A 27,933-nucleotide genomic window follows, 5' to 3' on the forward strand; every position below is an offset into this window, starting at 1 on the left:
GACCACATCTGTTCAGGCACGAAGGTTTGCAGTACCAATCAGCCAGAGCGCCTCGTGCTTCTGCTGAGACAACGTTTCAGTCCTAAATCAAGAAAGCAGCATGCCCTCTATCAAAGCACCACAGAAACTATTTGCTCGGTAAAAATCAAAGCTTTCTTACTAATCAGCCTCGGCATGATAGCAAACTCAAGGTGTTCTGTAAGCTAGCACCAGATAAAGTGGATGAAGTGGGAATCTCTTCTGATTCTTGATTTTGGTACTGTTGTGTATCGAGTCCCGTTCTTACTCTGGAGTCAGCATGGCCAGTGTTTTCTTTGTTGAAGTCTAGATCTCAGTCTACATGTTTAGTCTGACACGTAATCAAAAAAGAGCATATGGCAATTTAATTTGTGTTTCCAGTTTACTACATAAGGGCCTTATGCCCTAACTCCAAGCGTCGGGGGAGGCGTTACCAGGGGTGCAGGGACTGCCCCTTCTCCTCACTTGTGTACCAGCAAAGTCCTGCAGAGACGGGGGAGGCCGGGTGCTCCTTGGAGCAGTTGGCAGCAGCCGTGGAGCACGGGATGGAGCAGCCAGGGAGTGTCTGAAACAGCCAAAAGGGTGACTGCAGCAGCGGAAGATAGAGAAGACTCCTGAGATGAGAAGCAAAACCAAGCAGTCAGGTGTCAATTATTCATTCCCCACACACATTCCCCAGGATTTAACAACTACTTGGAGTTATTAATGTAGGATGTCCAAGAGCAACACTACACTGAAAGAACAGCCCAGAATGTCCTTCCAGGCTGGAGTCTGGAGAGGGAAGGATTTAAGATAAGGATCTGAATATCACCCAGCACGCGCAAGTTCTCTTCATTTAAAATATACCTTGTTAGAATATCAGTTCTGACAGAACAATTTTAGTTTCTAAGCACTTTTGGCACACTCACTTCAAGGAAAAGTGCAGGAAGAGCTACTTCAGATTTTCAGGCATGTAGCATTTTTTACTACGCAGTATGATGAATTCCAGGCTCAACCCTGGTTTGACAGATGACGGTGTTTCTGCCAGGGAGGTTAACCAACAGAATACACTCACATCCCACCGCTTATGACAAAAGTTACCACAAGTTGGTTTATAAAACAGTCACAGGATTTATTGAGATAAATAGAAATAGGAAGTTACATAGATTCTCTGTTCTGACAAATGAATGACACTTCCAGAGTGTCCCCACTCACTTGGGTTCTACCCACCGTGTACAGACACGGCCGTGCTCGGGCGGCACCTGCCCCGCACCGAGCGTCTCACCCGGGATCCCGGCCGGTCAGAGTCCTGCAATGAGACTAACGGGCTTTGGATTACAAGCGCTTGGTAATTTCCTGTAACATCACAGCAGTATTGCACCCACTAATGTTATTTTCATGTTCCTTAGCTAGAAATGTTTAGAAGTGGTATCTTATTGCTGTTGTGGAAGTGGATCAACAACCTAACTTCACTCCATCTGTCTTTTAAAATACATATTTTTGCATAATTTAAACAACCCAGAGAACTGTATGCGAACACACCGCTTTACTCATCATTGCATACGTTTCTCTAGTACAAGACGTAAAGTGCAGTCTTTAGTCATGCTGAAATCATTTCTAGTTTAAAACTGAACCCAAACGACAAACCTTGTAGAGGGTACATCTGTTTACTAGACCTGCACGTTGCCTACAAAAACGCCACCCCAAACCCATGACGTGCCTCCATTCGTGCGTGAACTATAGAGGTTTAACACCAGTTTTGAGTCGCTCTACTGGAATCGTATCATTAGAGCAGATGTGATTTCTGGAGCCAGAGAGGTACCAACAAATTGTTAAAAGCAAAAACTTTGTTTAGCCTTTTAGTGAACTTTTTGTAGCTGGTGGCTTACTGTCGACACAAATTCTAATGAAAAACTCTTGATGAGCACTAACCAAACATGCCAACACACAGGGAAGCGTGTGTTCTCCAGTGCATTATTGCAAGTAAAGGTTAACTATTTAAGATTATCTGGCAAACAGAAACCTGGCTTCGGTTAATGTTCAAAGTATTTAATTTCTATACAGTACATTTCAAACATACTTACATATACACACACATAAAAAAATTTCTTCAGTGCTGAGAAATTTAATTAACTGATAATAAAAAACAGAAGTAAAACCTTGTCAGAAAGGCCTTAGAAAATTTGAACTGTTAGAAAATACCAGTATAATGCCAGCATTAGAAAAAGATATTAGAACTAGAAAAAATTAACTTGCGAGGTCTTTTTGTTAAGAAACTGCAATCATAAAAAGTCTGTACTGAAGAAGTGTTTGGTTTAAATTATAAAAAAATTGTAAAAGATTAAGCGTAGAACGTTGCAGAGTTTACAGAGCTTATAGTGTTTGCTGCAAAGCAGTGATAGCAGTGGTATAATTCTGCCTGCAACTTCCAAAAGCATATTGTGATCTCACGAGAAAACAATTTGTTACAAATACTGTACATATTATAATACAAGACTCGTTAAACAAACTTCTACAAAACCGAGCCCTCCAAAAATACAGAACCCAGCCGAGGAACCAACTGGCTGTATTGCAGACAAGCTAGATTTAAAACAAAACAAAAAAGAAAAAAGTAATTTCTGTAAAAACCTTCACCCATGTGAACTACTTACTAGTATAATAGTGAAATAATGGGAAATATTTACACAGGTCTATTTACGATGAAGTATTGTGTTCACAAAGAGAAAGTAACTGTTATTCCATGAAACCATTTCTTTAGTATTTAAGCATTAGGTTTTAACAGGACAAAGTTCCAATCCACAATCTAAAAAAGTAAGACTCTGTATTTTCCAGGCCCCACATTATCTGCGGATTTGGGACACAACAGAAGACAGCATCCACCAAAAAGTATCAGTTTTATAATTTTTCAAACTGGTCAGAAGCTATCAGATTTTATTAACAGAACGTGTTCTCTCTGTTTATTCTTTCTTTCTTCCCAAACACCTGTTTAAACACACAGAAAACATCCTCCTTAAGCGTAAGTATCTCAGTGACCTTCCTTTGTTGTTTGCCCCAACCCTTACCGTGCAACCAGCAGAAGTCACAGAGCAAGCGGCAGCAACACCTTTCCCCTGAGCATGTGTCATTTAGGGATTTTCAGAATTTAGAGGTCCTTTGTTTCTTAGGAACAAAGTAGCAGGCTGCTCAGGCTTTGAATGTTGGACCAGTTAAAAGGTGTTTTTCAAATGATGTTCGTATGTCAAAAAACCCAACCAACCAAAAACGCGAGTCTAAAATTCTGTAATCCCCTCCTACAGATCCAGCACATGCGGCAGGAACTGAATCCCTTCAACAAAGTGAACTTTGCTCGGGCAGAACGAGTAATGGCCAGTTTGGGAAACTAAGCTTACCTACCACTACGAGAGCCAGGAGTAACGAAACCAGACACGGTTACCAGCTGTAAGGGTATAGCCCAGAAATAACAAATTAATAGAAAAGTCACAATATACAAAGAATCTTGAGCTCTCCGTGCTTTGAAAAACATCACATTATATTAACTAAAAATGAACCATGCCTTAATTCTAGCAGAGTAACTACTTCATAAAATGAAATGATTTTTGAGCTTTTTTCCACTGACACAGAATTAAGTTCTTCATCCTTTTTTTGTTAAAAATTCAAAACTATTCACATATATACACTTTTTTTCAGTTAAAATGTAATACTTGAAACCATACAAAAACTACAATAGAAGTGAGGAAAGAATATCTTCATGTAAGTTTGCTATAATCAGCTTTTAAGATTAAGAAACCATTTTAAGCTTATAGCAGACTGCTCTACTACTGGAAATGTTTTGTTAAAAAATGAAATATGAATTCCAATTACACTGAAACACTGCGTATGGTGTAAGACTTTACATACGATACTTAACTGCACACAAGATCAGAGTTATCACCCGCATTTACGAAGTGAAAACCAAAATTAATCACTCATGCACATCAGACAAACACACAGCTGTAGATGAAAGGTGGTCATGAGATGAAGATCGCAACATTTCTCAACAGACCCTTTCCAGCTCATGTAGGTAACAAAAACCTTCTTATTTGTCCGCATTATTCATACCAACTGTACCCACAAGGCGAATAACCGTTCTGATGTTCAGCATTTACTGCAGAACACCACATTAGTTTTGTTTGTCAATGGCTGTATTATCCATGGCACCCTGTTTTAGTTTTATGGTGGCAAAGAAGGACACATCTTGATCTCTGTCAGCTTGCAGGGCTAGAATGGTCTCTTCTGCAGCTTCTAGATGGGGATTTCCAACACTTTTAAAATAAGCTAGAATAAAGGGGAGAAAAAGACAATTTTAATCAAAGCCAAAAGAATAAACCCTAGGGTGTAAGTAGTGCAGAAATGCAGAGAATTCCAAAAACATCTGGGGTAGCTCATCCAATTTATAAGGCTCCTTCAAGAAACTGCACCGAGCTAAGGAAGCTGACAGAGAAATATGCTGCTGCTGACTCATTTTATCACATACTTAAGTATTTCAAAGAGAAATTCTTTTTGCTGAGCCCTGCATAGGAATCTATCAACAAGTAAAAGCAAGCTCAGGAAGCTGCCACTGCACAATGCTTTACAAAACATTCCCCGTATTTTATTCTGAAAAAAAAAATTAGGAGAGTATTTCTGTGCATCTTCCTTTAAATAATCAGAGATCATCTGATTTTTTTTGTTTGTTTCTAAGGAATTGTAACACAGGAAATTGTAGCAGCATCCAAAATTACATTCTTTCCTAGTACAACTGCTAGCTTAAAACTAAAACAACAAAGCAAACCAGTTCAGAAAGAGGCCTAACATTTCATCTGAAGGCTTGAAATATATCAAAATAATCTAATGTGCTGCTTAAGAAAAGCGTATTTGCCACACGCGCCGTGGATACCAAAATAACCGCGGGCAGCAACACGCAGCACAGGCCGTACCCAAGGACGTCACTGCCCTCCAGCGGGAGAAGAAGATATTGCTCAGATCATCGCTCCCGCTGTCGGGCCCTTTAGGGATGATGATCGAATAGTCTAAGACAGAACAGCCGCTACAGTATATGTTCCTAAACCTGAATTTAAATGCAGTACCCCAGATTACTATGTGCAGTTCTGTTTTCAGTATAAACAAAACCAAACAGCCTTTTCCCTTGTGGAGCCCATTCATAAAGAACTGCGCTGGCAGAGGACAGACAGCACTCGTGAGCCATTAGTTCTTGCAAAGGAAATTAACGACCACACCTTTCTCCAGTAACGTCTGCCTTAGAGCCTTGGCCAGCAGAACCCTCACATTTGGCACAGGATCCGAAGCAAGACTTAAAAGACTGGGGAGTAAGTGTTCAACAAACTGGTCGACAGGCATACATTCTTCTTCTACTACAGCCTATAGGATAAACACAAAACAGGAGAAAGCAAGATTTATGTTAACAATACATATTCGCTATTCCTTTCCATCTTGTCCTTAATTTAGTCTGGCTATCACAAAAAGTCAGCGTTCAGCTCTGAACAACTACACCCTATGTTGCTGAAATAAGTACAACCTTTGAAATACTGTTATGAAAACATGTCTCAGCATTCTAAAGTTCATCTGAAGATCACCCAACAGGAGCAGATAACTTTCTTTCAATTATATTTTAGGAAATACTGCTTTCTTGGCCTGTTGTCAACCTTTTGCCTTTGACAAACCTTTGCTCCTCATTGCTGCATTTGAGGCGGGTGCGTAAGTGGAAAGAAAAGAGGGAAATAGTTCCTGGCATCTAGCACCCATTGGCAGTTTGAAGAGCTCTTGTGAACCTTTATTTTCACACAGTGAAGAATTACAAAATGCATCTCAGTTTTAGACTTAATTCTTGACTGAGCCGAAAAGTACCAGGATCGGCTACTTCAGCTGGAGGCACAGAACAAAACTAGAACTACAGCTTCAGAACTGGGTAGCCATGTGCTAGGGCTGAGACCAGGCCAACTCTGCCACCACCTTTCATCAACGCACAGCATCACAGAACCCAAAGAATGACAAAACAATTGAGAGTCCAAATTGCAGTTTTGCCCACATTGCTGTAAAGCCTCAAACTGGCTCCAAATTCAAGGTACACATAGAAATGCAGAGAGAGAACATCCCAACCTGACAAATGAAGGCAAAAGCCTGTCTTCCAACCCACTTGGAGCAGTGACGAAACCGCACTACAAGTTCATTAATGAAATTCAATCCCAGTGCACTTGCATTGTTTGCATAGAACTTCTGTAGAATTGCTACAACCTGTGAAGACAAGGAAAGGGCCGGGGGGGGGGGGAAAGATGAGACTTAAGTTGTAGCTCTCAGAATGTTAAAAAAGCATCATTTCATCTAAATCCTAAAAAGGGACACCAAAAAGTGTATTCAGTGTCATCAGCTGTGCTTGCAGAATTAATTACTGTGCTTATTCTGCAGAAAAGAAAGATTAAGCTTTAAAAAGCTGATTGTTCAGTTGAAACAAAAAACACTAAAAGAAATTAAAGCAACCATTAAAATAATGCCCCTTTCCATGGTGCCATGAGGAAAAAGAAGAAATTAGAAGAAAAAAAAAAATCTTTCTACGTGTTCAGGACATCTATGGGATGATGGAGTTATCATGAAGTTTATAAATTATACAGTTTTTGAGGAAAAATCAGTAATTTTGGTTTTTTTAAACAACTGGGGGAAGGTCTCTCAGATCTTCTATATCCTGGTTTTCATCCAGGTGAAAATACATTTATCATTCACATACAACCAACAGAGAAAGATGTTAAGATCTGTGGAAGGCAGACATCTCAAAATATGTTATAAAAGTTTTCATTTAATTTTTTTCCATATTTTTTACCATGTTTATCAAAATATGTCTCTATTCGCCCTACTTGTCTGAAAGAAAACATTGTGATTTCAGGTATCCCTCTCAAGGATCACTTTCCTCCTCTCCTGCCAGGAAGTGAACTAAAGCCCCTACCAGTTTGAAGGAGATCCACCGAACTTCTGAAACTTTATCGGAGCAGAGAGTCAGTGCAATGTGTCTTAAGTAGTCATAGACATCATTGGGATTGTAGAGCTCCAGTATCAGGATCAGCTGCCTGAAACACAGAGAAAGTCATTAACACTAGCAAGCACAACACTAACTGCTGCCATTATACCTTCTGCTAAAGGTAGGGAAGGACCATTTGGAGGCTAGAAAATACCATGGCTATTACAAAGCACTTGAACAGTTTGTTCTTCTCTTTACTTTACAGAGGCACACACACGCATGAAAGAAGTTCATGCTTTCTTTAATCCATCAAGGAGTTCAAGAGAAACTCTTATACAAACTAGATGTAACAACGAATCAAAATTCTCCCAAATAACTACAAAAGAAGTACAACGAGAAATTCCTTTGCAACTTCAGACCAATACCCTGTACGTTCTTGTCAAGTAAAAAGCAAAGAGTCACTTTGGTGTAGAAATATACATTTCAGAAAGCGGTTTCTATCTTGGATAGATTTGCACACCATTGGTGTGCACACCAACGCCCAAGTGCCAACTTGCCACTAAGACGCCAAGGAGCGGGGTGAGGTCTGGTTTGTTGTGCCAAACTACAAAGGGCGAGTAAATCCTCAACAGCCCAGACAAAGCAGGGAGATAAACACAAAGGTCAGACTTCAGCTGCAAACTGTGCCTACAAACATTCTTTGGGTGCTTTAAGTATCAACAGGGCTTGCAGAAGAATTGTAGGATGTTACTCTATCTATGATTCTATGATCTCCATTATACACCCAGTCATAGCGAAATACCAAATGAATAAACTATTTTTAAGTACTGTTTTCTCTTTCATACATATTAGAAAGAGTGACTTTGTACATACATTTCATTGATTTTTACAAGGCAGCCTAGAACTGAATAAAATCTGAAACCTCACTAAACAATATCTATCAGCTTGTCATATTTCACAAGCCGCAAGCAAACGAGACATACATTTTGGTACAATCACAGACATTTAAGTTTCAGTCACGCTTGATTACAACACAACTTGTCAACCCTCCTCTCCCCCAAGCCCCCCAAAAAGTCCCCCCCAAAACCCCAACAGCCAGTGGCTTTTAAATTCAGTTCCTTAATACAGAACGGTGGCAATCTTTCAGCTCCTAATTAAAGGCATGCTAACTTATTTCTAAGTTAGTAATGTAGATTAAAAATCAAAAGTTAACAAAATTACGTACTCTGCCAGCTCGTAACGAAACCTCCAGTTCCTGCTGTTATCAGTCACCACAAATTCTTGAAGCTGGTAAAGATACTCTCGCCTTTTGTCTGCATGAAGTAACTAACGGAAACATGTTACTAGTATAAAAGTGATAAAATTCAATACTTGCAGTTCTCTGGTGTATTACTCTATTACACCTGCGTGCATTTTCCTACTTGAACGCAACTGATCATTCGCAAGATGCTTACTAAAAATGCACACAACCAGCTGAGTGCCTGGATACACAGGACTGACATCCAAAAAAGTACAGGACATCACCACTTCTGCAAGGATCCCGCCAAAGCACCACCCCGGGCATAAACTGAGGAACTGAAAACTAAGGGTTTGTGTTTATTATGCAGCAGCCCCCCAGGATCTGCTCTCTTTTCTCCCAGCCAAACACAAATTGCTAATGGTCCAACTTTCCACCTGGACTGCACAAAATACTAATTCCTTTAGAACAGTTGGGAGCATTTACAGAGGGCTTTCAGTTTTGATATTTTGTTGGGATATCAAACAGAAGAGAAGTGAGCAACTTAAAAAAAGCAACAGACACACAGACAACATGGCATTATTGCACAAAACTAAACAAATAATTAGATATTAATACCCGCAAAATGTCATTAAAAAACTCTCTTAATATAAAGGAGTTGGAAAAAAATTTATCTTGAGAAATTAAGTTACACTTTCCTACCTTTAGAAAGTCATACAGATGTTTAAGGACACCAATACGCACTTCATCCAGATCTTTCAAGAATCCATTGAAAATTGGCACCAGATCAGCAGCTGTTAGCTGGTCCCCCAGAATAACTGCTAGTTCATGTATGGAGAAAGCAAGCGTCCGACGCACCTTCCACTGCAAACGGTTTAAGAAGTGAACTAGATTAGGCACCATAACTAAAATAAAGACACTTTTGAACTACCCTTATAAGAAAGTATACGAAGTTATACCTTCAGTGTAACAAATTGAACAAAAAAGCTACTCAAAATTCTGATTTGTCATTAATAAACTTTTTTTTTTTTTTACCTGTACATCTGAGGCCAACGTCTCATACGTATCCTTCAGGCAGTGCCAGTTCTGCCTGCCCAGCGTCAAGGCCACCCCAGGAAGACTGTAGGCACAGTGCTTGGCTATTTCAGTATCAACAGTCTGGGCTCGAGCTGGGTCGGTCATTGACAAGTACTGGTCTAGTAACGGTTGAGGTATGATATCCTACAGAGAGAGGCAGTACGTCAGCACCACACACTTTAAGATGAGAAAGAAAACGCACCTGTGGTGCTACCGTGTTCTGTTGCTATCAACCATCCGGCAGCGGGCCAGCTTTACAAAGGGTAAATGACCCCTAGAGTTATTTGTCCTCTCACTGGGACAGAGCAGTCAGCAATGAACAGTAATTATTACTTTTATCAAAATGTCGCACCAAACCAAACTGAAAATTTCTTCTTTGCTCAAGACAAACAGTAAATCCAGTGAATACAATATAGTCAGTGCTTACCGTGGTTGCATAGATTGGCCCTAAGGCACCAAAAAGGCAACAGAATTTTTCTAGCTTTCTGATTTAAAATAGGGTTCTCCTCAAATGCCCAGAGATTTCTTAACATTCTGCAACTGTTCAACTGCAAAAGCTATCACTGGATTAAGTGTAAAATGAACCGTATCCAGTACTCCACTAGAGCAAGTTAGATGTCTTTTTAATCACCTGTAATTTTGACTTGTCGTCTTCAAATGGTGGATTGTTTTCTTGCTCTTTCTTTAAAAATACACTGGTTCCTCTGTGTTGTTCCTCAGAGTCCTGTAAAAGGATGTATTAGCTAGTGAAATGAATAGGACTTACTGCTATTCGGGGTTATTTCAAAGCATCACACTCCAGTTCAGATACAGAATAACCTTTTACAGACAAAGCCTTACTCGGTGTGTTTATACAAGTACAAAACAACAACAGAGTTGTACACTAAGACAAATGCTATTAAGACCATAGCAGCCACAAGGGGAACAGTAGTTAGATTTATTTCTAAAAAAGAAAGGCAATCTAATTTAACACAAGAAACCCAACATTCATACAGATTTTGGATGGTTACTTTTACTATACTCTTAAATAGTTTTTCTTCTTGGCATGAATTTAAATTATATCGAACAAGACAGCTTAGCCATTGCTCCAAGGCAATCAACACCATGATAGAAGCTTTACTTATTTCAGAACAAACTGCTGTAAAACTCCCAAGCCTACCAAATTACGAAGCATACACCTCTCCCCAAATATCAGCCAAAAACTTCAAAATTAAAAGGTTTAAAAGACCAAAAACATACAAAGCTCGAAAGTTCACACAGTTATTTTACATTTTTGTTTGTACAGGTTTTATGTGCAATTCTTATTGACAGACAAGGAGAGCTTTGCTTTATATTTCACAATTAGCTCTAGCAACATTAAACACTGTGGCAAATAATTCTTTTTACTCCTATCAGTACATTATAATCAAGAAATAGTAACAAGGAACTGCGTGTGTGTCACCACCTGATTCAGCCTCCTGTCTGGAGATAAAAGTCTAATTTTAGATTCGTTACAGGAAGAGGTGAGACTGTACTCGGCACATCTCATCTGAAAAAAACCCTGCAGCAAACCTAAAGCAAAACTTTAAGTAATTTGTGTGCAAATAGAAATAATAGCCCCCAACAGCTTTTCTTTTTTAATTAAGTAGCATATGATAGTTATGGTGTAGCGATGTTCAAAGGCTTCAGATCAGGTGTGTGTCAATTATGCCAGGGACTCCATGAACACACACAGTACTTCAGCAGGTGAGAATTCATTTCAGACATGCAGCACAACGCATACTTACTGTGCTTTTCTGTATATTGGTGGTAGACTGGTCACTGATGTCATCCTGGGAAGCAGGGGATGAAAGAGTGTCCCCCTCCACCTGGCTGCAGGTAGCATCCGAAACAGCTGTTCCGTCTGAAATAGTTTTGTTCTGAAGTTTGCCACTGCTTTCTTCAATTTTTTTGGTCTCATAGTCACCAACAGAATCAAACTGAGCAGCTCTGAGAGCAGCAGACAACACTTGGACCTGAGCTGTATAAAGCAAAAGACGACTATTTAGTCTCCCTTCTGCACTTAAATGCATTAAACTTGTCATCAGTTAATCTGAAAAGATAAAAAAGCGCCCACTTTGAGCTGCACAGAAATGGTATATTAGCAAACATTCGCTCTTAAAGAAAAGGCCCATGACTCTTCCACAAAACCATCACAAATTAAGAGCAACAGTTTGGATGTATTAACATTTTAGCAGAACCATTCTACCAATTTCTGCTACTGAAAGATATTTCTAATAATCCCCTGTAATGAGGTACCACAGCATACTGGCTCGCCCCCCATTCTTCATACTGACAAACGTTTTAATATAAATTGTTCTGCTATATTCTTTAATTGATTCTATGGCTTGGAAAAGGCATCAACGTACACTTAAAACATTTCTGAGCAAATCTTTATCCAGAGGAGTGAACTGGTCAAACCACCTCCAAACTGGTGTGCAGAAGCAGACAGAAAACAAAAGGTCGGGTTTACCACTGGATATGAAGCTAGGCCAAACTGTATTTGCACATTACACCACGTTGCTGCTAGGAACATGCGGTTACTGAGAGTTCAGAATGCAGAAGCTTTGAGATAGCTACATCTGCACAACTGTACGGCAAGTGCAGTCTTAAGATGAAACGTTAGAGCGTTCTTTAAAGGTAAGGAATACTAGAATACTTTGGAAATAAGGGGAACAGTCAACTTAAGAAGGCAGAAGAATGGATCAGAAGCATATTTATGAGCGTTTTGGCAGTTAGAGCAGGAGGAAAACAGAAACTAAACATCCACATCTCCTTAATTCTGAGGAAGGAAGCAAGACTGTTCTGCTAAAGTTGGGGTCGGGGGAGCAGAAATCTTCATTGCTTTCTCCCATACCTCTCCAAACCCTCATTTCCCACTGTAGAGCTGTCAAGCTAATATCTCGCCATTTGTCTCAGTTCTACATAATGGGTTTTTTTTGCTCTCTTCCTTTTGCTTTTACTCTCTGCCTTTGCTTTACAAAACTCATTTACACTTTTCTCCTTTCGTTCGTTCGTTCGTTTCAGTTTCCACTCTTTCCTTTACTACTTTAAATTTATTTTTTTCCACCTCTTACTGTTTTAAATCTTTCCCTTTCTTTCTGATCCTTTGCCATTCACAAGTGAAGAATTTTTTATTTCCCTCATACCTTTCTGAACGACCATGGGGAGCCACCTAAATATGCCACGCTGCCAGTTGTCTTACTACTCACTATTGCTGCAGTAAGGAATGCAAATGCTGCTGCAGTGCCTGCAGATACGACTTCGCATGCAGAGAAGGGATGAATAAACAGGCAGATGAAAACTGTTAATTCATTAGAGTACTCAAGAGACTTAGTGGGACAAGAAACTGAGTTGACTATGGATGACAGGCTTGTCACAAGGGATTTGACCCAGTAAACATATCTGCATCCCACTATCGGGTTATCATTACTTCAGTATGTTCACCAATGGGCTTGTATGGAGAGGCTAAGGAAAGATGCCCTGAAATTAGGGCCATTCTCACTCAACCAAACATTAGATTAATTCAGGTGACAACAGGTAGCTCTGCCCCTAAAACCACAGTACTCAGTTACAGTACTTGAAATTCAAGACAGTTTTAACAGATTTCAACAAGCTCTTTTCCCTTTTGTAGTTACAACCAATTTATTTCTCATGCGAACAGGAGCTAGGAACACTTCCCCAGCTGTTCTAGAAATAACTCGGGTCTTGTGAAAAAGGCTGTTGCATAACTTTCTACAATAATTTACTACTCAAAGTAGTAATCTCATCACCTTATGAATACCAAGCCAATTAAAATGCAGTCAAGGGTTTTGTAAAGGCCAGGAGAAAACCTGCTCAGAGAAAACATGATTTTACTGTTACAGATTCTCACCTTGAACATCTGGATCATCTATGTGCTCTTGTAAGCTTTCTAGAACTTTTTTTATTTCACTACTAGCAACACAGTTATTACATGGCACAGAACAGCTATCTTTGTGCTTTTCAGTCTTGAACTGAAGCAGCTCCAGATCCTGACTTATATCAGGCAGAGGAGGGCGCCAGTATAGAAAAGTATTAAATATGTCCTCAGCAGACTGTAGCCTTGAGTTCATTCCAGGAAAACTGCTGTCCTTAGTGACTTCTATGACACCAGCAGCAACTCTGTCACCCTGAGACAATCGAGACACATCTTCTCCAGGATTGGTACAACAATCTGAACTTTCTTCCTGTGTATCTTTATTTAGGTTCTCAACTGAGAGCTTTGTATTAACTTCAGCTGAAGTCTCCTCACTCGATGATTCTGGTTTGATTTCCATTGGTTGTTCTGAACTGGTAACAGACACACACAGTTATCCAAATAAAACTTAAAGTACTCTAACAATAGTTTTCAGTGAAATACTTCATAAAAGACAGCATCAACTACAGAAACTTATTTTCTCTGCAGGAAGACAGAATTTATGTTACCACTATGCTTTACTTCACCAGTTTTCCCTTTACCCTCCTGAGAAGCCAAACTGAATTTTTCAATAAAGTGGCTACACTCAAATAGACACAAGTGTGATCTCACTGTTCATATCTTTGCTGGAACTATATTCTCAAGTTGAGATTTTTAGCCCTGAAGAGCAACAGAAAGAATTATCTTTTTTTTCTCTCTTCTGCTACACCACATCTTTCCCATGATTTTACCTGGACAATGTAGCATTTGTACTGGAAGACATTAATGTTATATTGTTGCTTGGCTGACAGGAGTTGGAATTCACATCTTGCGTTGATGGTCGGATACTCAGCGTCCCATCTTCTCGAATGTAAAGACCAGCACTTGAAGGGTTTGCAAAGGTAGAAATAAACGGGCCAAGAGACTGAAAAGCAGCCTGACGAACCTGTGATAGTATAAAGACAACAGTCAAGATTCATGCAACTCCCACAGAGTCAATGCTGAAAAGAAAAAATTTGATTCAATTTTTTTGTAAGAATCAATTGGTTATTACTATAACAGCTTCACTTAATACCAAATATAACCAATTATCAATTACCAAATAAGTGACACGTAAGCAAAGGGTGTTAGAATATTAAGCATGTATCTACAATCATAGTAAGGAAATTTTTTTAGAAGTTGTAAATTTGAAGGACATCACTGTCTACTTCACCTAATACCTGTAACACAAGCAACCTATTCTCAGAAGAGTGGCTGCACTTATAAAGAAGCCCCCTGTTGACAGAGAGAGAGAGGAAAAATAACATACTATCTTATTAGAGGAGATTAGATTTTATAAGATTATACTCTAATCTCAGCAAATTTAATTTAGAGACCTTTTACAGCACACTTCTGAGTTGCCCATACTTGTGGTACGATCTGCCTGGGAAGATGCATCAGTTACAGAGCAAGTTACTTACCCATCTGCAAGTGTCACTAATAAGACTGATGAACAGCGGGGATAGTTTGCTTCTGCGAACTTCTGGGGATGTGGTGTAAGACACTGCCATAAAGCATTCCGCACAAGCTTTTCTCATTCCCCAAACACTATCAGAACAGAGTTCAAAGAACTTGGGAATCTGCCAAAAATAAGCAAAACCAAGACTAACAAAGACTGTAGCAACTTACTGTCAAGGTATTTGTGTGGAAGCTGGAGACAATGACAACTCAAGAATACTAAAATAAGTGAAGAACGGAAGAAAGAGGGACAGGTTAAAAGCATCTATTAATTGAAGAAATTGGAAAAACCAGCTGTCTCCCATTTACTGCATTGGGATTTTATGTATAACCTTATGCACTAGGAAACAACAGAAAGAATTATTAATGGCCTATTTTTCCTGAAATTGTAACTTGACTGATCATCCAGTTCAGGGTAAGAAAAAAAAAGAAGAGTGACTCAGTAATTCTAAAGTGTGTGTATATATATGCTGTCAATTACATTTAAAAAAATGTTTTGCAAAACAAGAACTTTGCATTTCTATTCATTCCCAGTTTTGCTAAATAATTGCAACCAAAGATTTAGCCAAATCAATTAAAAAAATAAAATGCATGCACAGAGATTAATTTACAGAGAGGACAATAAGAGAACTCATTATTAAAACTTTTGAACTGAGAAACACAAGTCTTGCAAATTGCTTTTGATTTTTACATACCAGCAGTCTTTCTGTGGCTTCTTGGCCAACTGCATTACAAATGTCACCAAAATTAGCTGCACAAATCTAAGAAATAAAAAAATTCTTTAATAACATTCTGGCTCTTTCAGGTGCATTAGTTTGATTATCAACTTTACCATGCATTATTTATCCCATGTAACAACTGCACACATTTGACTATTCGAATTTCAGCCATGTAACTACATCCTGTAATATTAACTCATCCTCAACAAAGACTCATTAAAGCAAGCGTCCATAAGCCACATGCCTTTGAAATCAGTAGTAATAAAAGTTTCTGCATGAAAAGCATCATCTACTTCAGTAATCACTAAATGGGACAATAAGCCTACTTGAAAGTTTAAATTAGTTTGAACAGCAGCTGTCAAAACCAAAGCAGACTAAAATACGATACCGGGGTCAGGACTTAGGTGTACTGACAGAACTATCTTTGCTACGGCCGAGATTGGCTTAAGTACTTTGCAGAAGCAAAGTTTAATCAAGGTCTCAAGTTAGTGCCATTTACAGTACATTACAAATGCTATAATTAAGGCAAAAGGAACATCCCCTCATGCTGGAAAAAGATGTTGCCAAAATTTGAAATAAAATAAAATAGGACCGTGTTAATATACAATTTATTCATTATATATGCTTATTTAGAAGGTTATAATGCAGCTCAAATTCCAACAAATGCAGCTTATGTTAAGGACCAAGCTGAAGCTCTGCATGACCCTTAAGTCTACTCAAATATTTTAAGACTTCTCATGCCACAAGTTTCCTTTTTTACTCCAACATGAAATAAAATTAGTCTTATATGTTCGAGATTTCTCCTTTCGGACTTTTTTTTTTTTTTTTTTAAAGGAAGGATGTCTCAAATATGTATTACTTTTGAATTTCTAGTTTTGAAATAAGATGGCAGAGATCGGGTAAATTGTTTGCATCCTATAACCAAGCATGGCAGCTTAAAAATAAGGTTGGGCAAAACTATTAAATGTGCAAGATCAGCTTAACTGCTACACCAAAGCTATTCACTAAGGACTGCAATCTGTTCCTTTACTGAACTACAGAAAGTAGAACCATGTCAATAATTTAAAACTTCTCTTCCAGACTCTTTCAAAGTTCATCAACTAAAGTTATGACTAAATTATTCAGGAAGGCATCTGAACAGCAACATACAAATTCATTTTTAAGTGGTTTAGGGTTGAAAACACACCAACCTTTCGGACTTGAAACAATTTCCCATCACTGCACAGTTCACAGAAACGAGGAAGTAGCATGTGCTCAACTGTTGTTCTGCTCAACATAGAAGCCATTTTACAGATTATCTAAAAATCAGGAAGGGGATACGGATAAGGAAAGGAAAGTTATAAAGCTTCTAAGCACAGCCAAATATTCCTCGAAAAATTACCTCCGAGAGCAAGACAGCAACTACCATCAAATAAGATTTAACTGTTCTCATTATTCATATTTTCATACGCCTGTCTTATGCGAAGCACAACTGTAGCTTTTATTTAAAATCATTCTGTGCCACTGTGCCCGAACATAACATTTCTGCACGTAGTTCGCTATCTTTTTATCTGGTTAAGTAGACTTTTATTAATAAATGCATTTTCAAGGTGTTCTACAATTTTGTACAGAGAAGACAGAAGCTCCATTGCACTAGCCAGCATACAAAATCACAATCTTTAAGCATATTAAAAGTATCTCAAGCTTGAGCACGCAAGTAAGCCCCTTGGCTCTAACAGGACTGTTCAGATACTTAAAAACAAGCACAGTCCCAGGTCTTTATGGGCTCAGACAACGCGACAAAAATAAAAGACAGCCATACAACCAGAGAAAACGGAGCGTAAGACAAACTAGTTACGCATGTGAGCTAACGCACACTTTACAGGAATCATCCTCGGAAATTTTAAGAGTTAACATCTCAGCATAAAGGAAGTTATTAACATACTCGTTAATTTAGCTTTCTCTGAGGAACCGTCAATTTCAACGGCCATTACAAACCATGTTTCTGCTGTGAAAAATCAGGTGCTTTGGACTGTACGTTTCCTTTTAGCTCCCACTTTCTGGGATAAATTGCTGTAATTCTTATATTTGCAAAAAAAGGATGGGGCTCCCATGCACCTTTCTACTCAACTGTTCTGCCTGCAGCACCAGGAGTTTAATGGTCACACAAGTGTTGTCAGATTAACAGTACTCATCTTTCTATTTTTATTTTTCCAAAGTTATTGAAGTTCTCTATCTTCACAAAAATAAGCTTTATTCCTAGAAACATTTGCCTTTGTAATAGAATGCTAAATGAGAACTAGAGAAGACACCATTCAAGGATTTTCCTACAAATTTTCAAACTCCTAAAAGGCATCTGGTGCTCATATGTCACTCTGGAAAACTGCCCAAGCAATACCCAACGCCCAAACAAGGAAGAGGAAAATCTAGAGGGTAAAACTATTTTACAGGTCAAGTGTCAGATATCCATGCTGAAATGTAATTACACACCAGCACTTTTCTGTGGAGTCAACTGATTTCTTGAAAGTGAACAGGGAATGTTTTTTTTTAAAATCAGGCCATCGTTCCTACTTTTACAACAGTACTGTGAAACATTCTAGAGCAAACGCAAAGAAACTGCTGGGGAAGATAACGATCTTAACAAGAATTAAAACAAAGCTCCCAAGAAGCAACTGCATTTTAAAGTTATTTGTCTACCATTTTGACAATCATTTAGCATTCTGAAGTATAAAGATTGTCTCTTTAAACTTGTTTTTTTTCAAAAGGTTAGAATAAATTTAAAGATTTGTTGTGTTAAACTAAAAAAATCAAGGATGCTGATGAATAAACACAAAAGGTTTGATTGCCTATTTTACTTAACGTCAGCACTATTCCTGGACCTCATCTTAATTATGGTTGTAAATGAAAAGGAGTGGCAGTTCTTGTTAATACTCAAATCAAGTACTCAATACATCATCAATCATCTATAGGAAAAAGCCCCTCATCATTTTTTGAAAATAATTTCTACGGAGTTTGAAGATCTGATACTTTACATTTTTAAGCATACGATAAAATTCTTGTTCCTGATTCCTGCGTTGTACAGCTCAATTCTCAAGAAGAACAACTTCAAAAAACTTTACTCAAGCATGTCATTGATGCAAAAACACAGATTTCTTCACACAAGAGGTACAGGACCTACAGAAAGCTTACCCAAAGTACCTCTACACTTAGCCAAAGGCATTAATAGATAGTACTCAGGACAACCCTGCTTTCTTCTTGAATTCAGTTAAGATCGCTTTTAACCTCTCAGTACGGTGCATCAAGTCCTGACCCTGCTCAAATTATTTAAGAATCCAAATTGTTTCAATGGCGCTCAACACTAAAAATGACTAAGAAACCTACAGATTCAAGGTGTAACAACTTAGCGCACTTAAGTTTCAACTGTATCACAACAGCGGTTCCTCAATTCGCAACAGAGCGGCTAACAAACAGAGAAGGAATAAACCAAACTGAAATAGTAATGGTATAGCAAGTTTAAGATCAATGATTAATGTAAAGCTGTCAGGACACTAAGAATGCAAGTACAATTTTTATTTTCTGGGGTTTATGCTCACGAAAATCTCGCACAGAGTTGTTACATTCTAAAAGAGCTTTAGGAGCAGCACTGCTAAAAGACAGGTAACAAAAGCTATTAAAAAAGAAGAAAAAAAGTAAATATGTAAGATTTCTTCCAAATTCACTTACATTCACAGCTTCCACCTTGTACTCATCATCACTGTCAGGAGCAGAGAGGTCCAACAGAATGGGACACACCTTATTTTCGATGTCACTCTGAGCAATAAGGTCTTGTTCTAGCAGTATAAGCAGTGCTTCTTGACCTGCCTTTCTAACCTATTAATATGAAGAAAGAAAACAAAAAAGTACATCAAAAAGTATAGCATAAAAGTATAGCAAAAACATTTACTGATATGAGAACCACAAAAGGCATGTCTTTAATGAGCACACAGGTACAAGTTATAAAAAGAAGAAAAAAGTTTTAACATCGTAAGGAATTAGTAATAAATACTGAAGTTTCATATAATCATTAGATGGTGTTTCATCAAATTCTGAGGAGAAGCCAAAAGATGAAGACAGGACTTGTAAGTCATGAGTCCCATAACAGATGGTGTCAATATGCTGCTAGGCAAATCCTGTAAGTTCCTCATTAACTGCTAAGGAAAGTATAAAAAAAAAAAAAAAAATCAACTTTCTGACCTCCCTAGCAAAGCGTGCTGAAACCAATGAACACAAAGCACTAGATAGGTATCCATCAGCATGGAATTTCCTATTATCTCTTCCTCAAGCCTTAAATTCACTGAACCACACAGGATTTTCCAACAATTCAACCCATGTGGTCTCTTTTTCCTACCTGATTGTTAACATCTGTGAGGTATCTCACTACTATGGGCATAAGGTACTCAAAAAACGCTGTTGGGAATTTTGGTCGACTTTCTTGCAGAAAAATGGCAATAGGAGGTATTTGTTCCATCAGCTCTGTACGTACAGTTGGTTCTGGTAATAAAAATAAAGTCAAAGCTACATCAGTAAATATGAAATTAAGATCAAGTACCTTAAAAAAAAAGAGTAGCATTTTTTTTTGTTTGGTGTTTTCACAACAGAGGAAAATGAAAATACTCAAAACATAAGAACTATCATCACTGAGACTGCCTGTTCTTAAAGGAAAGCTGAACAAAACACAACAGCCTTGCATACATCACAGCCCATAGATTTGGGATCAGTTCCCTAATAAATCAGATAAAATAAGAGCACTAACTAGAAAACCCAATCACCATGAACGTATGCACGTGAAGTATTAAAATGCACAACTGTTCTGTGCTGTGCACAGGTTCAGATGTAATGAATTCCTTGAAAAAAGTATTACTTCAGGCCCTATACAAGTAAGAGCCTTTCATTTATACACCTACCATACAAAATACTTCAAAAACAGAGGGAAAAAATAAAGTAATCTCATTTTCACTGACAGATATTGCTGTTAGATGATTTAGTTTCTTTAGTTCACTCATTGCCTTCTCAAAATTGAGTTATTACCTTCTACATTGCAGCTTATGTAAAATAACTTACAAAAATAAAAAAAAAAAATCTCAAACCAACAACAAAACAAAAACATGAAAAGAACAACTTTCAAACCTGCATCTTCAGAGAGCCTGACCACTATTTCCATTACAGTCAGGAAGTCTTCTTCATTATTACTGAAATCTCGGAAGACATCCAAAAGACCTCTGGCAATAATTTGCCTGTGGAATGAACATATTAATGGCCTTAATATCTTGCCAACAACATGCAGATGGGATGCAAATGTAAATGGGCACCTTAAAAACAACTGAGCTCTTCTCTGAACAGTCAGACATACCAGTTATACAGTTTCTCCACATCCCCAAAAAGCATAAAGATGGGAGTTGAAAAACATTATTCAGATGACCAAGAATGAAAACCTCTTTTTACAGAAATGTTATATAAAAGTTATTCAAAGAGGAGTAGTATTAGGCATTCGCTTAGGACAATAATAACGAAAGTAGTGACACCTTAACATCCACACTGCTATCAGACCCAGTTATCATCAACTGTAGCTGTTGTATCCTTACCTGTTAAATATGTTATCGCTGAAGGCATATTTTTCTAGACGAGCCAGTGGAGTTAAGTTATCCTGCCCAGGAATATCCAAGAACGCAGTTATCCTCATGCTATCACAGTCTGGTCCATAATCTTCAAACCCAACTTGAAAGACAAGAAGAGTAACACAAAAAAAAAGAAAAAAAATAATCCAAGAGTCAGTAATAGATGTTACAGTGTAAAATACGCTATACAATAACTCTTTTTCTTTTTAGAGCTATTCTTTAAAGTAGAAGTACTATACAGTGATCTGTACATCACTGGAAATAGCTTACCAAAAAATCTTAAGTGATACCTAATGAAGTCAAGAGCAACACTTGCACATAGACCTGTAAATTCAAGCTTTGAAATTTAATTAATTTCAACTGCCATAACTTGGCTTTTAACACATTTTACTCCGCAATGTGAGTGGGTTAACCACATGCACTGTGAGTTAAGAGGGCTCACATGATAAAATTGCATGCCACAAACTGACAGACACATTCAAAAGGAAAATAAGTCCCTCTAAAAGAAACTGAAATTTTAACAATGACAGAAAATCCCAAATTATATTGCTTTAAAACAGCAAATTCTTGGGTCTCTTTCAAAGTTACCAAGGTACATTTTTCTCACTGTAGTTACTGGGCCCCATAGATCTAAATTGGCCTGGTAGCTTTGGGGAAAAGTTCAACTTTACCTTACTTGTGAACATAGTGGGAGTTTTCTAGTGCAGACCTATCAACTACAGACTTTACCATGCAAACCTAGTCTTTTCTAAATCTTTTTTGTATTTGAATCTTGAGACTTTTAACCAAATATTACCATACCAACTGTTAAAATTTGTCCCACCTAGTCTTACAGTCACCTAATCCAGTAACACGCACTTGATTACAGACTACAGGCAAAAATTAAGACTGTGAAGAGACGAGGGAATAGGATAACTTCCCTGCCAAATTTTTTGTAGTCCTTCACCCTTAAAACAAAGACAGTAAAATAACCTGCCTACAACAAATTCTCTAATTTCAGCAATGGATACAGGAACATATACAGCAACCAAATCTACAGAGAGAGGTGCACCAGAGTAGCTGATATTCCTGCTCTGGGTTTACAACTTTCCCAACCAAGCACTCCTAGAATTACGGACACTTTGTTCATATAAGTAATATAGCAACTGCGATCATACTTAAGTATGCGCAAACTGAGCCAAAACTGCTTCTCATATGCAAGTAGTAGTTTCTGAAACCAGCATATGGGCTGAGAGTGACAACTACTGAAAACAAGACAGTTTCTGACTTGGCAGGACCCAGTATTAGGTATTTAAATCGGTAAAGAGAGCACAAACCTGGTAATAACTTGAAAGGCTATATGTGAAACTGTGCCTACGAGACTATAATCTAAGCACTCTAGGTCATGTTTACCAGCAGAGAGCTCCTGTCTCCAGGCAGCAGAACTTACATATTAAAAAGTGGCAGAGCTTTGGCTAAATAACTAAAAGCAAACCAGGACTAATTTTATTTATAGCACCAGTTCCCCCTGTTTGTAAAATGGGAAGAACAGGAATACCCTCTGACACACTTTGAAGATTAAGAAATGTGTATGTAAAGTACTATATAATCCCTAATTTCAGCATTTTCATTTAATAATAAAAAAAAAAATTAGTCCTTCCCAATATGTCATCCCAATCAGTACCAAGCTTTTGCACGTCTTAAAGGAAAGTCTGTGTTATTTCATAACGCACTCTGAATCTGCCAGTGGCTTAAATTATGTATATGTGTAATTCCAAGATCTCTGATACAACAGTTTCTTCAGGACTGAAATGGCTGTACATTAATCAGGATAATTAAACTTCAGTTTTACCCTCACTCTTACTTTACTGGTTTTATATTACACTCTCCCCCAAAGAGCCCCTTAATCTGAGATCTGGCACAATGAACTTTGGCTCTAAACTACATTAACACCAGTTATAAAATCACTTTTTATATAAAAAAAATCCTCCATTATTGAGAGGTACCAAACCTCAGCTTTTTCTTTCTACAGAAAATTTCCTATTTCATATAAAACTCTGCTTTTCAAATATTTAACAGAAGCAAAAACCTTCTCAGATATACAGCTCATTTAAAGAAATCATCTGAACATACTTGGAACAAAACGTTATACCTTTATACCTGGGTCTTCAAGTGGGGAAAAAAAAAAAAACAAGCAGACTGGTTTAAGAAAGCACACAGTCTACAGGGAACCCAGCTGAATTAAAAGAGTAGAGCAATTCTGAATTCTTCAATCCTTGCAGACAATATGCTCTAACCAACAAGTTCAACAGGATTCAAACAGAAGAAAGCTGTGGGATTAGACTGTTCGCATTTCAAATGTATACAGATAGTACAAGTGAACCTACAGCTACACCATCAGAAACACAGGCTAGTTATTCATAGCTTTTTAAAATGACTACGTATTGTACTGACACCCCTATTTCCATTCAACCGACCACTATTATTTCTAGTGGCTGCTCTTTATATATTTTTGAGTCCTGTCAGGTTCAAAACATTTACCTGCCCCAGTGTATGCAATTTCCATTGCACAGATCTGTCTCGGACTGATCTGTCCCCAAGCTCTAGGGCTAGCCTTCCCACCAAGCACAGTATCTGAAGAGGTAGCAGACAGAATTTGCTGCTTCAAAAGAAACCCACTGTATCACTGACAGCTCACAGGGAGTTATAGACCATATGGAGGATTGCAGATTTCCTTTCTGAGGTTGCAACAAGCTCTCCATATCCAAACCCAACTCTGACCATCCTTATATCTATGCAATTATGATGTATATATATTTTAAAATCCACACAGATTGGACGCTCTTTCACTAACTAATTTTTGAGGCTAGTCACCTGTTATAAAAAGAAAGATTTATTAGGGTATATATACTGTCATTAACTTTATCTAATGCCCACTTATGCTTGAATTAAGAAACAATTTAAAAGTGAAGGTTCTCATCAGTTCACTTCAAACATTTCAGAATTCCTACCAATTCAAATGACAATGAAGTAAATCTCAATTCTAAGTTTCACTACAACACTACACCCAGGACTAATTTTGTATACATGATGAACATGCTTAATTTTACTACTTAGAGTAGTTCTAGTATTCACTTAAATTAGCTAAGCACACACCAGTGCTTCTAGGACCAGAGGGAAAACAGAACAAACTGCTCATGCTCAGGATCAAGACAGTTAAATACCTGAAATTTTTTCCACACTCAGTACACTTAAGTAAGGAATAGTCCAGTTTATCTTCCCTCTAGAAGTTTAAGTTTCTTTTTCCGTAAAGTAAGAAGCTATAGGTACTTAAAAGTTTCAAAATACACCAGAGTACTAGAAAGTAAATTACAGAAAAATTATGAACTACTATTTCTTAACCGATCTAGTGTTCTTTCATGGGTGAATCAAACATTCAGTATTTTTCCCCTCTAACAACATCAAACAAGCAAGCTTGAAATCTGTCCACCTATAAACAAGAATAAATGGGACAGTATTCACAGCTGAACTTGAGTTCACCAAGCCTTAGTTTGGCCTAGGCTCAAAAGCTGCTTACAGCCTACAAGAAAACCTCAGCGTCACAGGATTTAACTATGCAATTCACCAGCCCTGGCTGGTATCACCATCCACTTTTACCAACACAAAACAGTAAATACTAGTGCAGAGCGCAATGATTTTATGAGCTCGAGCAGGCCACTTTCTCTCCTGCTGTTTTTAGAAGGAAAAGCAATTTTAAAAATACATTGTCTTTACTGTACAAAGGGCATAATTAAGCTAATTATTTTTCCAGATAATGCAATATCTTGCCTTACAAAAAACAAGTTTCAAATTCCACTTGTTGAATTTAGGTAGATTTTACTATAGCTTTTCCCCAAATTTAAAGTAATCCCCCAGTCTCTCTGTTTCAATGGAATTGATCTTCAATGCGCATAACGCTATTTTGCCAATTTAGTTAAGTAAGTAAAAATTCAGTGCCAGGGATTTATTCCACTGAGATTTTCCTAAAATTCACCATTAACTCTTTGCTAGACCACAACAATATCTCAGTCTAGATCGGTTGTCTGAACTCTGCCGTAACACAAATGGAAGACAGCTTTCAATGCAATAATTCTAACTGCATCATCAAATTAGTGAACTTAATCAAAGAATACTTTTCTATCATAAAGTAAGATTTCAATGCACTAAAATTCACATCCTTTTATTTACATGTTAATCCCAAAAATGGTCATTTCTTTTACACTAATTCCAAGTGACACACATAAAAACCTTATTAATTACTGCTTAAGGCAAAACTTTATCTGAATATTTGTGTTACCTTCATGACTCAAACTAGTTTTGCATAGAAGCATCAAACTTCTTAATTGACTTACCAGACAAATCCGTTACTCAGAGTCTCAGCAGAACAGCCAAAGACTGAACACTAATGGAGCAGGAACACCCAACTCCTAGTGATGGTCAGCCCTGGTTCAGGGCCAAGACCATAACAGAACACTATGGGAAGTTTGCATTCATTTTCACTACTTGCACTTCAAACTGAACTCAAATGACATGCTAGTTTGGGGGTTTTTTTCTTACTACAGAGAGGAGAAAATTGGAAAGGAACCGGGAGCAATTCAGAAAGACCCAATCAATTCAAATAGCTAAATATTTGTTACCACTACCAAGGGTTTTGTTTGTGGGTTTTTTTTCGTTTTGGTTTTGGGGTTTTTTTGTTGTTTTTTTTTTTTTTTTTTTTTAATTTGGGAAGATAAAGAAAGATATTTTCAGTTCTTAAACAAGGTATTACAGCAACAACTGTTGCAGCTCTTCCACTACAGGAACTCATTGCCAAACAGTCCATAAATCAGCATAAGCACACTGAAACATACCAGTTAATTTCTTCTCACTTAAATCCTGTTCAACACATACGTGCTTTTTGTCATCTAAGGTGATGAAATCTTACAAACTTCTTATATTTACTTCAGTAAGCAATAACCTTTACTACCTCTTTTTAAGCAACTTCTTACAGTGTTACCAAAGTTTTAAGTCATTATCTATTACATATGTGTATTTCAAGTACTACCCTCCACACTTATTACATTTTTTTAGATTTCTAGCTTTTCAAATAGATAACTATATTAAGGAAGGAGGATGATTTTTAATTACAGTTTTACATTCATTCGTTGATACTCACACAGTTACAATTTATTTGTATAAGAGAAATGCTAAAGATATTTTGCAATACACAAAAATACAAACATAAACCAAATCAAGAACTCTTACATACACAATTAATTTCACCATTTATACATCACTTACATCGCAAAAGATCCCAAACTTTTCTTTCTAAAATTTACTCAAAATACAACCGACACACCAACTTTTGTTACTACCTGCTAGTGAAATGCAGAAACCTCGAAGACTAAGAGCAAGGACACCCGAGAGCAGCAGCCAGCAAAAACCCACGGAACAGCCTCCTGCCCACAGAGGCCCTGTTCCTGCACGTCCCTCCAATGGAATACTTCAGATCTCACTCGTGAGCCAACCTTTCCCCTGCTGTTCCTGAAGACCACCTTCTTCCCAAACTAACTTATTTATGCTAGATGCGGGGGGAATCCATCTGTTACCTATTTTCAAGTATTATTAAACAATAATGGTTTTGTGTTAAACAGAGTCCTCACAAGAAACAAATTCAATTCTCATTTTTTAATAGAAAAGTCAATCCAGCACCCAAAGTGCCAATTAAAACACCCCACACGTGCAAGCGCTTTCTAAAGCGGTACAAGTTCCTCTAATTATCGGTCAGGGATTTATCCGCTCGAGCAACAGCTCTGACCCAGCCGGCGCTCAGCTCTAGCCCTGTAACTCGCCTAGGGCTACTACGGCTGGAGCCGGAGCTGCGGCCCGCTCCGGCACCCCCGACAGGGGCTGCCCCCGAGTCCCTGGCCGCGGCCGGCAGGAGCACGGCAACGATGCTGCCCTTCTCCTCGTCCCGCCGGGCAGGCACCGGCCTCCCCGCTCCGAGCGGCGCCGCCGGAGACCCCCACCTGTCCTGGGCCCGTTTCCACCTGCGCCGCCGGCCCGGCCCACCCTTCCCCCTGAGAGGCGCGGCGGGCCCTGCTCGCACCGCGCCCGCCCGCGGCGGCCGGGGGCTCTCGGGAGGCCGCTCTCCAGCCGCCGCCCCAGGCCGCCCTTCCTCGGCGGGACGGCGGCCGCCCCCTGAGCCCCGCGTCAGGCGCCGGCTTGTGAGGGCCTGCTCCGGCTCAGCGCCGCGCTCCGGCGGACGCACAACACGCCCCTAACGCCCTGCGAGCCTTCACCTACCGGCACGAACAGCTTCAAAATCCTCCCTCCACCCTGACCCGGGTACACACGCGGAGGGAACGCGGGCGACTGAGGGACCCGGGGGGGGAGGGCCTAAGGAGGGAGCAGAGAAATAAAAACCAGTTACTCACAATCATCTAAGTCATCCTGCAAATCCACAAAATACAAAGGGATCCCTACAAACAAAAACAGAAGAGAGACACCGGGGGGTTGGTTTGGGAGGGCTCCGGCGAGGACGGCGGCGGTCCCGGGCGAGCCGCCCCTTCGCCCCCCGCCCGCCGGCCCCACTTACCGGCCATCTTGGAATGGACACGGGCGAGGAGGAGGAGGGAGCGGGAGGGCGCAGGGAGGAGCCGCCGGCACTTCCTGCCCCTGGGTCAATCCCCGCGCAACCGGAACGCCGCCGGGCCGATACACGGACGCTACTGGGGGCCAGTCGCCCCTCGGCCCCCGCCGTTACCTCCCGAGCGGGGGAAACCGGGGCGGGCGGGGGCGCGGTCAGGTGACGCCGGCGGCCGCCCAAGATGGCGCCGCGTCCGCGGAGCCTGGGG

At 39.1% G+C, this 27,933-nt stretch overlaps 1 protein-coding gene across 3 annotated transcripts; it reads right to left on the minus strand.

Moving 5' to 3' along the window:
* Positions 1-1,108: 1,108 nt before the first annotated feature.
* On the minus strand, positions 1,109-27,803 carry LOC128916438 (serine/threonine-protein phosphatase 4 regulatory subunit 1-like). Of its 3 annotated transcripts, XM_054218108.1 has the most exons (20): positions 27,675-27,803; positions 27,514-27,558; positions 21,047-21,179; positions 20,592-20,698; positions 19,813-19,955; positions 19,149-19,295; positions 16,637-16,744; positions 15,423-15,488; positions 14,691-14,849; positions 13,983-14,176; positions 13,189-13,625; positions 11,063-11,295; positions 9,928-10,020; positions 9,255-9,440; positions 8,922-9,083; positions 8,208-8,308; positions 6,971-7,091; positions 6,133-6,267; positions 5,253-5,394; positions 1,109-4,311 (listed from the first exon to the last, which is right to left on the minus strand). In XM_054218108.1, the coding sequence occupies exons 1-20, from the start codon at positions 27,679-27,681 to the stop codon at positions 4,157-4,159; spliced, it is 2,874 nt and encodes a 957-aa protein (XP_054074083.1). In that variant the 5' UTR covers positions 27,682-27,803; the 3' UTR covers positions 1,109-4,156. The 3 variants fall into 3 exon arrangements, with proteins under 3 accessions (XP_054074083.1, XP_054074084.1, XP_054074085.1); XM_054218109.1 differs by lacking the exon at positions 27,514-27,558 and having other exon boundaries at positions 27,675-27,800; XM_054218110.1 differs by lacking the exons at positions 27,514-27,558; positions 27,675-27,803 and adding an exon at positions 27,383-27,504.
* Positions 27,804-27,933: the final 130 nt, after the last annotated feature.

This window comes from Rissa tridactyla, chromosome 12 (genome assembly GCF_028500815.1).
Source record: "Rissa tridactyla isolate bRisTri1 chromosome 12, bRisTri1.patW.cur.20221130, whole genome shotgun sequence".
NCBI lineage: Eukaryota > Metazoa > Chordata > Aves > Charadriiformes > Laridae > Rissa > Rissa tridactyla.

Excerpts from the sequence above, each read along its gene's own strand:
- LOC128916438 (XM_054218108.1), bottom strand. Across the intron at positions 19,956-20,591 it reads CAGGCTCTCTGAAGATGCAG|AACCAACTGTACGTACAGAG; the intron begins GTTTGAAAGTTG and ends TTTTATTACCAG. Across the intron at positions 6,268-6,970 it reads GGTGGATCTCCTTCAAACTG|GTTGTAGCAATTCTACAGAA; the intron begins GTAGGGGCTTTA and ends TTGTCTTCACAG.